This window comes from Salmo salar, chromosome ssa13 (assembly GCF_905237065.1).
Source record: "Salmo salar chromosome ssa13, Ssal_v3.1, whole genome shotgun sequence".
Lineage (NCBI taxonomy): Eukaryota > Metazoa > Chordata > Actinopteri > Salmoniformes > Salmonidae > Salmo > Salmo salar.
Genome location: NC_059454.1, coordinates 61147581 through 61160629, shown reverse-complemented (window position 1 = coordinate 61160629; position 13049 = coordinate 61147581). Strand labels below are relative to the sequence as shown.

The 13049-nt window shown below is 37.3% G+C and overlaps 1 protein-coding gene across 23 annotated transcripts in view; it reads right to left on the bottom strand.

The window, feature by feature from the left end:
- Positions 1-959: 959 nt before the first annotated feature.
- Positions 960-13049, bottom strand: part of dlg2 (discs, large homolog 2 (Drosophila)) — a 400329-nt gene continuing 388239 nt past the window's right edge. For 16 of the 23 annotated variants that reach the window (XM_014136934.2, XM_045693432.1, XM_045693430.1 and 13 more), the window contains 6 exons: positions 12870-12920; positions 12333-12434; positions 9263-9435; positions 2800-2912; positions 2192-2283; positions 960-1802 (listed from right to left, as the gene is read on the bottom strand). In XM_014136934.2, the coding sequence (XP_013992409.1) occupies positions 1696-1802; positions 2192-2283; positions 2800-2912; positions 9263-9435; positions 12333-12434; positions 12870-12920 (638 nt within the window). In that variant the 3' untranslated portion in view covers positions 960-1695. Of the gene's footprint in view, positions 1803-2191; positions 2284-2799; positions 2913-9262; positions 9436-12332; positions 12435-12869; positions 12921-13049 lie in introns of those variants that run through there. The other 7 variants (XM_045693428.1, XM_045693433.1, XM_045693431.1 and 4 more) reach the window with 2 other exon arrangements.

Genomic DNA, 13049 nt, shown 5'->3' with positions numbered 1-13049 from the left:
GAGCCAGCTGTGCACTTTGAGTGGGGAATCTCTGATTTGAGGATGGGTCGGGAGTGTCTGATTATTTCCATTTCTGCGCGCATATCCTCATCTGATATGACATTCTGATGTTTTTGCAGATAATCTCCTTTTTCTTTGCGCGCCAGTACCCACACTATCCAAGTCCAGCATCGCACTCCGCAACAGTTGAATTTACATTTTTTTTGCCATCAGTGTCTTCACAGGTGATGTTTATTTCAGTGTGATACCTTAATATTACACAAATTATAACAGTATAAAACATCTGAAATGTAAGCACCATTGTTGAACATTGAACTTGTGATAGGCCTTGTGAACCTAATTTAATAAAGTATCAAACTCATAAGAAGCCTGAAAGTTAGTGGAGAAAATAAATATGCTTTAAAACTGTGTAATTTCTGAACTATGCCACATAGGCGTTTACACAGGCAGCCCAATTCTGATCATTTCTCCCTTATTGGTCTGAAAAAGAGCTGCTGTGATTGGTCAAAAGACTAATTAGTGGAAAAATGATCAGAATTGGGCTGCCTGTGTAAACGCAGCCTTGGGAGCAATTCTTCACTTTAGGATGCTTTGTGAATACGGCCTTAGACTTGTGGGCTCACCACAGTGCATTACTATCAGTCCTCAAAGGACTTGGGACCTCCAGAGCTTGGGACTATAAGGTTCGATCTGCAAAAATATGAGTCTGAGATAATTGGCTTCAATGTAACGAAGCCTAATTGGTTTGAATGGTGTCAGCAATTTATATCTAGTATTCTTTTGAATTTAAAATGAATTGGGCTATTAAGAGCGCTATATAGTTAGATAACATTGAACAGAACAAGGCAATGTCAATTTTGACAAAAATGCAGATAGAACCTTATGTTCCCAAGTTCTTGACCTGTAGTTTTCCATTTACCCAGCATCACCAAATATACAGTGCACTGTCAAACAAGATACCTTTTTTCAAATAAAATGTTTAATCAAAGTTATACATCTTTATAATAAATATTTTCTGTGCTGTTGTGCCCTCTCAAAGCATCTCAACAATAATTGTTTTTATATGAAAGAATCCGCAAAATAAACAATACAGTTGAGGAAAATTCTTATTCAAATTAAAAATGTCCAACAAATCTGGATTCGCAACATAATAAAATGAATACAAAATAACAATGTAAAAATAGCAGGAGTATGATGAACTGTGTCCAAGGGCCCTGTGAGTGCATAGATGCCAAAGTCACACAAAATGTCAACTATTGATGTGAGGTGAGCGTCAGAGGACAAAGTCTAGCTGTTGGGTGGAGAAAAGCAAAAGAAGCTGATATTATCTCCTTCCCCTCCTTTGTTGGTGTGGCAATGACTAGTGTATCTGCCATCTTCTAAAATTCATTTGAAATCCCACGCAGTCGAGGTGAACACATGCCCATGTTTATTTCATTTCCTTAACATTTTCTTAAAAATAAAATCATTAAATATACAAACAGTAACATTTCTTAGGCCAAAAATGTTTCTTGAACTTTGTGGTGTACATTCAGGAACATTCATATTGAAAGTGGAAAAAAAATAAACAATAACAAAAAAAATCATATTAATTGGCTATAATTATGAACAATATAAATTGCCATTACAATTGATCATATGTTACAAAGTATTTTGTTTCTAGCAGTCCAATCTCCCTGCCAAAGTGGTGTGTTCTCATAATTTCTCCTTTGACGGGATCCAGATGTAGGGTCCTGAATGCTCCTCTACCACCATTTTGCAGTGGTTATAAATTTCCTCTAAGGTGTCCCCTTGAACAAGGGCTGCAAAACAAGGGGAGACATTCAGTACAGACAGATCTAGCCATTTAGCAATTCTATTCTATGTCAACTGAGAAGAACATTGTTTTTAGTAATGTACATACTGTTCGTGAGAACAATACATTGCACCCACATAACATATTGTGGTGACATTTACTACCACAGGTTAGGTTGAAATAGTCAATGCAAAAGATTAAAACATTCTAACACAAAAAAAAAACCATCAAATGTACTAGTGGCTTAGTTCCAATTGTTCCTTGTCATACAGCATATAAGGGTGTTATTTTATACATCAACACAGGTGGCACTGAAATCGACAAGACTACAATTTTTCACAACTCTTTTGTCTAAAAAGAGCAACATTGTGCATCTTTAACTCATGGATACTGTACCTGTGAAAAACTCGGCAAACTCCTGCTCCAGCTTCATGGCCCGGTCAAATGTCTTCCTGGCCTGCTCTTCAGTTAGCCTCTTATTCATCTCCCTGGGAACAGATGTTTGTTGTGAGGCCTCAGACTCCATGGGGAGGTTTCCCAGACACAGATTAAGCAAGCTCAATGGAGAATCTCCATTGAAAGTGCCTTTTAGTCCAGGAATAGGTTTAGGGCTGGATTTAATCCGTAGCGCTGAAGAGCTGCGCTATAGGGCGATATCAATTTAAAGGCAATGTTTGCGCATTAGCAGAGACTGCACCCATTCTAATCGCTGTATATGTCGGTTAAATCGGAAATTACCTTTATATTTAAAATCGCTGATCTTCAGGACTTAATCTGTGTCTGGGAAACCGGACCCATAAATTCTACTGTCTGCAACTGTTGTATTTGTCAATTCAACTCCCATCTTCACTTAATTGCCCGATCTGCCCCCTGCCCACTTTGGTGACCACATAAAATACATTCTGCACTCACTTGATGTCAGCGCCTTCTACTGTATTGCATATCCGTTATAAACACATTTGCTATGTAATAATATGTTCATGAGTTGGGAGATGAAAACTCACATTAATGAATCGATGGATCTAGGCTTTATAAAGATGGCAATGGGATAGAGTTGTGCTACTTGTAGTCGTTTAATGGCATTCCCCGACACGTCAAGTATGCAGTGTTTACCCTGCTGAAAGAAGAAAGAAACAGTTTATGTACAGTGCATTCAGAAAGTATTCATACCCCTTGACTTATTCCACATTTTGTTGTGTTACAGCCTGAATTTAAAATGGATTAATACCCCATAATAACAAAGTGAAAACATGTTTTTAGAAAATGCTGCAATATATTTTTGCAATATTTCTCATTTAAATAAGTATTCACACCCCTGAGTCAATACATGTTAGAATCACCTTTGGCAGTGATGCTGTGAGTCTTTCTGGGTAAGTCTCTAAGAGCTTTGCACACCTGGATTATATCATATTTGAACATTATTCTTATTTTAATTCTTCAAGCACTGTCAAGTTGGTTGCTGATCATTGCTAGACAGCTATTTTCAAGTCTTGCCATTGATTATCAAGCCAATTTAAGTCAAAACTGTAACTAGGCCACTCAGGAACATTTAATGTTGTCTTGGTAAACTACTCCAGTGTATATTTGGCCTTGTGTTTTAGGTTACTGACCTGCTGAAAAGTGAATTGGTTTCCCAATGTCTGTTGGAAAGCAGACTGAACCAGGTTGTCCTCTAGGATTTTGCCGGTGCTAAGCTCCATTCCGTTACTTTTAACAAAAAAAAAACTCCCTTTCCTTGTCGATGACAAGCATACCCATAACATGATGCAGCCACCACTATGCTTGAAAATATGAAGAGTGGTACTCAGTGATGTGTTTAATTGGATTTGCCACAAACATAACGCTTTGTATTCAGGACATTGCTGTTCCACATTTTTGGCAGTGTTACTTTAGTGCCTTATTGTAAACAGGATGCATATTTTGGAATATTTGTATTCTGTACAGGCTTTCTTCTTTTCACTCTATCACTTAGGTTAGTAATGTGAAGTAACTACAATGTTGTTGATCCATCCTCAGTTTTCTCCGATCACAGCCATTGAACTCTAACTGTTTTAAAGTCGCTATGATATCCATGAGCGGTTTCCTTCCTCTCCAGCAACTGAGTTAGGAAGGAAACCTGTATCTTTGCAGTGACTGGGTGTATTGATACACCATCCAAAGTGTAATTAATAGCTTCACCATGCTCAAAGGGATATTCAATGTCTGCTTTTTTTTATTTTTACCCATCTACCAATAGGTGCCCTTTTGTGCGAGGCATTGGAAAACCTCCCTGTTCTTTGTGGTTTAATCTGTGTTTGAAATGCACTGCTTGACTGAGGGACCTTACAGATTGTGTGTGTGTGAGGTAGTCATTCAAAAATTATGTTAAACACTATTATTGCACACAGACTAAGTCCATGCAACTTATTATGTGACTTGTTAAGCACATTTTTACCATAACAAAGGGCCATAACAAAGGGGTTGAATACTTATTGACTCAAAACAATTCTGCTTTTCATTTTTTATTAATTTGTAAAAATGTCTAAAAACATAATTACACTTTGACATTATGGGGTATTGTGTGTAAGCCAGTGACACAATCTCAAAAAAAAAATATTCGGGCTGTAACAAAAAAATCACAAGGCACTGTACATAATCATTGAATTCACATGATGTCCTTGATTCAGTCAAATTACTGTTTCTGACAAAGAATCTGGTAATACTTTACTAGAAGGGGTAAACAGTACATACTGTATAAAGGGATAATTATGCTTGGAGACCAATAACACACAAGACTTTTACAAATTCAGATATCGATCAAATAAAAATGTAAAATCTTTGTGTTGTTGCAACATACAGAAAACCACATTTTGTATTTCTCAGCCAGTTAAAAATCGTTGACGTAGTTGCACGTGATTAAATGCGACATGTTAGCTATACTAATTACATAACCTGGAACATTTAGCCATATGCTAACCTTACCAGGTGATGCTAACCTTACCAGGTGGCCGTGATTATATCCTGTTCAAATTCATGATTATATCCGGATCGTATCAGCCAATTAAAATCGTCAACATAGTTGGACGTGATCCAACACTTTGTTCATGGAAGTGTCCTTAACAGAATTCCAATGGCACGTTCTGATAATCAAAGCAACTACATCACGTGTAGTTGACTGACTGGTCATATATCTCTCTGTGTAGTGCCTAGCTCCACGTAATTGTCGCAGATTGTGGCAAGGGTTAGAATCACATGAGTCCCCCCCCTCATTTTTAAATGTAGAATAACATTGAAAAGTAGTGAACTACATGTATTTCAACTAGTAATATAATTACATTTTGCCGTAGCTTTGTGGTAGTTGAACTAAATTAAAATCTTGGTAGTTCAGTAATTAATAACTTTTTTTGCCATGTAGTGGTGTAGCTAACTACTGGAACTACACACAGTGTTGTAAAAATACTTTAAATTACTACATAAGTAGTTCTTTGTGGAGTATCTGTACCTCACTATTTATATTTTTGACAACTTTTACTTCACTTAATTTCTTAGGACAATAATGTACTTTTTACTCCATACATACAAAAGTACTCATTACATTTTGAATGCTTAGCAGGACAGGAAAATGGTCCAATTCATTCACTTATCTTTGGTCATCCCTTCTGCCTCTGATCTGGCGGACACATTAAACACACATGCTTCATTTGTAAATTATGTCTGAGTGTTGGAGTGTGTCCCCCTGGCTATCCATAAATTAAACTGAAAATGGTGCCGTCTGGTTTGCTTAATATAAGGAATTTGAAATGATTTATACTTTTACTTTTGATACTTAAGCATATTTAAAACCAAATACTTTTAGATTTTTTATTCAATTTTACTGGGTGACTTTCACTTGAGTCATTTTCTATTAAGGTACTGAATCTTTACTTTTACTCAAGTATGACCATTTTTACCACCACTGAGTACACACAATTTTGTTTGCAAAAAAATAAAAATATGGGTGAAGTAGGCAAGAATGTCCTTTCTTTTACAGAAATAGACCTGCCTAATTATCATATTTAATGGGCCAAAATGACACATTCTGTTAACATCTGACTCCAGAGTAATCTGTTCTTGCAATTTGTAGTCTATGGCATTTTAGATTTAGATATGATAATTTATCACAAAGTAGTTTGGATGTAGTGAACTACCTTTTCAAAGTAAAATTTTATGAAGTAAACTCTATTTTTCTTAAGGGTAGCTGTAGCGTAGCTTACCTTCTTCCAGTGTGAAGTAATCGATGGCCTGCTAAACTATATGTTCAGAGTGGATTCCCCAACACTGGGAGGAAAATACAAACAGCTTGAAAATGAATTTAATAAAGGAGCCATGTCTTTCTTCAGCCTTGCAGACAAACCATTGCTATGGCCTAATAATCATATTGCATAAGCTATATTACATGGACGTGTACACTTAAATGTAGGCCTACAATGTTTTATATGCATTTTTATAAACTACAAAGTGGGGTCCATAATTATTGGCACCCTTGATAAAGATGAGCAAAAAAAGACAATGAAATAAATAATACAAATACTGAGCTATATTATATGCTCAAACAAATTGGGAAATTATATTCGTTCATACTAATACAATTGCTCAGAGAAAGAGATTTTGTTTAAAAAGTAATAAAAATCTATGCACACCATTGGGCCAAAGAGCGCTATTTTCAGGTCATGTGACCATAGCATGACCTGGAGTTTGCTAAATGGCATTGACACTTGGATTGGAATTGGTGCCATGGTCATATGACACGAAAGTAGAGTTCTTTGACCATGCACACCAGCGGTGGGTTCGGCCTTCAAAATAACAATGCGTATGCAGAAAATACCTCATCCCTACTGTAAAATATGGTGGTGGATCTTTGATGTTATGGGGCTATTTTGCTTCCACTGGTCCTGGGGCCTTTGTTAAGGTCAACGGCATCATGAACTTTACCAAGTAGAAGGATATTGCCTGTGGTTGCCTATGCCAGGCTGAAACTTGCCCTCAAGATGATCTTCCAGCAAGACATTAACCCCAAGGCCACATCAAAATCCACAAAGAAATTGTTAATTGACCACAACATTTAAATTCTCCAGACTTGAACCCCATTTAAAACCTGTGGTTTGAATTGAAAAGGGCAGTCTATAAGCAAAGGATATCAAGGATCTGGAAATAATCTGAATGGAGGAACAGTCTATGATCCCTCCCAATGTGTTGTCCAATCTCTTTCTCTGAGCAATTGTATTAGTATAAAATATAATAATACAACTTTTTTTTGAAGTATTTATTTTATAGTCTTTTTTGCTCATCTTTATCAAGGGTACCAATAATTATGGACTCCACTGTATGCGTTATTTGACTCGAGGATGAGCACTACAAAGTGTAATAGAGTCCGGGTTTGGCCGTCATTGTAAATAAGAAAAAATAAAACGTTAAATAAAATAAATTACAGGTTGCACTCTCATTATCATCCAACAGATGGCAGTATTGCAGTAATTTTAAATGCGTTTATAGCGAGTCCGGACTCGAACCCACACTTAGCCTACTCCATGTAAAAGACTCCAAATCAACAGTCTTAAATAGAGGAAGACACTTGGCTGTATCTGTATCAGATGGCGAATTACTTCTATTTGACAAAGTCATCCAAGTCTCCGATTGGCCTTTTCTGTACTATAGGAACTCCGATCAACAATATAGCCTACATTCATTCACATCAGGTTGTGTCCTCCTTATGCTATAACCTATTACTGCATATGGGACTGTGTACGATACACTTAAATTCACTTCGACAATGTGCGAGATAGGCTATACGCCTACAGAAATAGAAATGAATCACTCCTGGAACCCTCTCGTGAAATCCATGAATTCAACGTAAAAATGCAAACCTACACATAGGCTACTGCCACTGCTACATACATAATCGTCGCTACTATAGTATAGGATATATTACATAGGCGTGTAGACCTACACTAAAATGTACAACGTTTTATATGCATTATTATATTCATCCACTTTTTCCCATATGTGTGGACCAGCAGTGAACAGTGTTTCCCTTATCAAAAATGCTTGAAGCGAGGGGGGCTCGAACCCACGGTTAATGAACACTGTTGTTTACAGTAACTCTCTTTAGTGGTGTTTGCCACCAGGAAAGCAATGATAGTTAACGTACCTGACAGCTATTTGACAAGTCCATGAGGCTCGTTGACTTTTTTTTACAATGTATGATAAAACTTGTGTACAGACCTCCTTCATATTTTCTCTGTAAAAGTACATGGGTGGATGTGAAACGGATTAGCAAAAAAGTGGGATTTTGTTATATCTGCGAAAACTAGCCTTGTCTAGTCAAGGATGCAATGATCATGCAATGTTGTCACTCTACACTTGAGACAGACCAAGTGAAGGGGAACAAAAGTAAACCTTGGCTGCATTCCAAACACGTAAAAGACACATCCTCTCCACTCAGCCCTCAAATTTTGGGAACACTTCTTCTGACGTATCATGGCGTATGATGAGGGTGGAATAAATTCATTTTAAATGGACTGCCCTTTCCCGGAAATTTGACACTTGTTCGTCCAACTGTTGTGTTCTCAGTCATCATGGAACCACCGGTAGCTGTTGTGTGGTTTATAAGCGATACAGTCAATTATGATTGCATTTCATATCTTGGCTGGAAGACAACGCATCTGCAGACATTGAATGCTAGCCATCCGACGATATCAGGTAAATCGAAAATTACAACGTATAAGTGTGATGTCAGGGAAAGTTGTATGCGCTAGCTAACGTTTCCAAAAGCTAACTAAACAAAAACATCATGAATTCTACGATCCGTGTTTGGGGCGTCATGTGCATTAGTACCACAATTTCTAACTTATTTACATTTGTTTTTACTTACACTTGTATCAACATATCACAACTTGTCCATATTGATGTTGGTTTTAAGTTTTGGCAGACTTTTCTTAGCGGACGTACAATCATCGCAAATTGAATTATGTGGCGTTTCAGGCCCCGGAGTGAACAAAATTGTACTCGCAAACTTGATCACAAACACGGGCCAAGGGGATTACGTTGTCAACTTCCCTTGCTTGGCTAATCGTTTGGACCGATGGGAAATATGGCCGCAGGGATTCCCCCAAGGACATAAGGCGAGGGTAAGTGGAGGAGAGTGTGTCTTTTAGGTGTTTGAAATGCAGCCTTGAATTTGGAGGTTTAAATATACCTCTCGGGTGTCCAAGTTGACCTATTTCAAGAAATGCTATTGGTTTGTGTATAAAAAGTTTCGGATCTTTGATAGGCTGATGCGGAATTTGTTACAGGAAATAATCACTGCCAGCTGGTTAGGTTAGCATAGGGCTAAATGTGTGAGGTTATATAATGGGAACTGCTAACACGTAGTCAACATTGTAGAAAGCTGAGGGAATATATATATATATATCCTAAATATATCTCAATTGCTACGACATTGACACTTACCCTCTCAGCCACATATTTGACCGACTGAACACTGGTTCCATACAGATTGTCGTTGTATTGGCCCGCCTCAATGAACTTGTGCTCTTGGATGTCCTGCTCCATCTGCTCTCTGGACATTACAAAATGGTAGTCCCGCCCATCGACCTCGTAGTCCCTCCTTGATCGAGTGGTATCTTTGGTACAAGAGGAGGAGGCAAAGAGGTAAAAGAAAGTGAATTTAAATACAGAAAGTACAATGTAAAAGGAGGAAATTGTTTAACTGAATGTGCAAATTATTGTTGAAGAGGGAGTTAAAGAGGGGGCAGTGTTTAGAGTGATTGGTTTAATAACTTAAGTGTCATTGTGTCCTTGAAACAAATTCAATATGATCCTAGATAAACGTCAAGGACATATTTAATCCCAAATTATAGGGCGATGTGTCTCAAAATCAGACGACATCTACAGCCGTCCATCAGATGACAATTTTTTTATACATTTTGTCATTTAGCAGACGCTCTTATCCAGAGCGACTTACCGGAGCAATTGGGGTTAAGTGCCTTGCTTAAGGGAACATCGACAGATATTTCACCTAGTCGAAACCGCAACCTTTCAAATGTTTTATTTTTATCAATCTATTTGTTAGAAAAAGACACAAACTTTATTCAACCACTTTGAAATCAAGGTCTTTAAACAATCAGGGGAAAAAAAGTTGTTCGCAAGACAACATTTAAATATAGGGTCCTTAATTGAAACAATAAAGCGGTCCCCCGCCTCGGTTTTGGTAGAAAGCTGAGGGACGGGCCTGAAGAAATGTAACCCCTCTCAAATTCACAGACAGAGCTATGGATGCAAAGACTGACCATCCATGAAATAAAAAAAATATTGTTTTAAGCATGTTTTGAGGCTATATAGGATTTGTTTACATTTACATTGTTTTACAAACATTGCAGTGAAATACATTTATATTAAGGGGTTCTGATGTGGTACGACAGTTGAACTAAGCACATGAGCCATAATATAACATAAGTTATATTCTTCAAGAATCAATGAGTATTGATATTTAATTTATAAGTCCACAAATGGCTGTAGCAACTAAGGATTCTAGCATTAATGTCATTTGTTAGTATGGTCCCACTTTACAATAAGTGGCTCTAATACCTTTTTATTTACAATATAGTTACAAAAGGCAGGCACAGTATAGCTACACAAACACAACTGCCTGTTTGTGTGTGTAAACAAACGAATTCATTGTGCACTGTTAGAAGAAATTTAAAAAAAAAAACATGATCGTTTTGAACCCATTATAACTAGTACACCTACGCTGAAATCTAGAGGGTGTAGGGTTTTCAGTGTGATAGAATGTAAACCCAGTGTAAGTGTTATGATACTCTAAGGGCTCGATTCAAACCGTATCGCGGAAGTTCAGCGCAATTACACTTTAAATTGCCCTAGAGCGCTGAACTTCCGCGATAGGGATTGAATCAAGCCCTAAATGTGACTTTTGTTCAATCAGAATTTTTGGTATATGTGTTAAGGTAAATGTGTATAATAGGGAAATCTATAGATTCTCTGTCACATTGGTTAAAAAATGTATAGGTTTTTCCGGGGAATATATAGATTTACCAGTGAGAACAGAAATCTACACATTCCCCACGGTGAATCTGTAGATCTCCTGGTAACTGTGTATAGAGAGGCATTTTTTGATTTTTAAATGTCAATACTTCTACATAAGCACATTTTGAATCAAATATTTACAACAGAGTGGAACCTATTCTACTACCACCTTTCACTACATTTACTTTACCAACAACTTAGTTACACTACGTATATTCTGTATACCAGCAACTAAGTGGCTTACTTACCTCGTTGCCCTGAACTGTTAGCTGCTTCATTTGGTTTTAAAAATAGAAAGATAAGTAAATGAAAACAAACAAAATGAAAACAAAAAATATGACATCAAGTACACAGTGATGTGAAAAATACAATAGTATTAAATACTCAAATTTAGTTTAGTCCAATTTTGATAGTCCCAAAAATGCAAGTTTTCATGATCACTTTCATTACACAGTTCCAGAAAGTCCAAAACTTTTCACAGGCCCGCTATTAAGACAACCATGAGGCTTGTATGTGCAAAATAATTGGATTGTGAGACCACATTAATTGTGTACAGACGAGAAATGTGTGAAAAATGGTTTTTAGAGTAAAATGCTCCTTTAAACCAGAAACACTACCGTCCACGAACCTTTGAACTTAGTAGTATGGCCTCACTATCTTTCATACTGGTCTACAACAGTCAAAGCTTTTAAACAAAAAACTACCAAAACACCAAATCCTGTTGTCCGTAAAACTATATCCAAATGTGTTCCCATAGCTTCTGTTGGATTGTGAGAAAAAAAAGTTTGTAGTAACTGTTTAAAAAAAACCTAACCATGGATTACAGTGTCTCCTGGCCCATAGACTACATTCAGTGTGAGGAACCATTTGACATCAAGTTCTAAAACCCTGAACTTCCCCTTTAATGGTTCAATTAAATTGCACATGTGAATAGAAGGGAATAATAAGATCCTACATTACTATTGTCATCAAGAAATCATCTCTGGATAATTTAACCAAATATGTAATATACAAAACAAAGAACCCCAAAAAACATGTAAACGGAAAAAATAAAAATGCCTTTTGATGAGAAATTAGGAAAAATAATGAATCAAACACTATAATGACATAACAAATGAAGGAGATGGATATAAACCACTAGCACAATGGTGTATTGGCAGCACAGTGGAATTTATAAGGGCAACGGTGGTATCTACTGTTTACAGGGAGAGCTAATCACAAGGGCACAGGATCACACAATTAATTTTTGATGCAGCAACTGTCTCCACCCTAAGACAGCGTGGAAGACTGACTCCTGGGTCCATATGTATCAAGAATCTCAGAGTAGGAGTGCTGCTCTAGGATCAGGTCCTCTCTGTCCATGAAATCTTATCCATTTTGATCTAAGAGGCAAAACTGATCCTAAAATCAGCGTTCCTACTCCGAGAAGCTTGATACCTAAGGCCCCTGGTTTCCTTGCGAATGTACAGGTACTTACGTGGCACGCAGGAGCCAAATTTGTCAGGGTATTCTGATATCAGGTCGTCATTGATTCTGTCCTTCATTGGTCCAAGGATTATGACGGGTCTGGCGTAATTAACTGAAAGATAAAATGTGTCGATTGACTAATTTACAGACGTTTGAGGCTATAACTGTCCCCCTAGCGTTACTCTCTGCAGTAATCGTGGGCGTGCAATTTTACTACAATAGCCGCTTACCCATTGTCAAGCTATATTCGAGCAAGACAATGCATGCTAGCGCCAGAACGGGTTTGATGTCTAGAGACTCAACAAGTGATTACTTCCTATAAATAACTAGTATGGAAGAACTTGTTGAATCTTGCCTGAATCTTCCTGCAGGAGTTAACAGGAAGTCATCAATTGTTTTATATCTGGATTTTAAAACCTTGTGGCACTAGTACACATTGGCTCACATGGATATAGCCTGACAATGTGTAAGTGGCTAATGTTTCACTGACTGAAAAAGTGCTGTGGCATTAACAAGGACCGCTTTGGTGAAAGATTGGAGTACTCACTCTCATGTCGAATGACAGGCTCATAAGAGAGAATCATGTCCTCTTGACTCCCTGGTGACATGAAACAATAAGAAAACAGTTACTAAAATAGTTACTATAAAACAGAAAACGGTTACTAAAACAAACATGATATACATGTTCATGCTTATTCTCATGATCAAGTGTCTAACGACAGGAGAA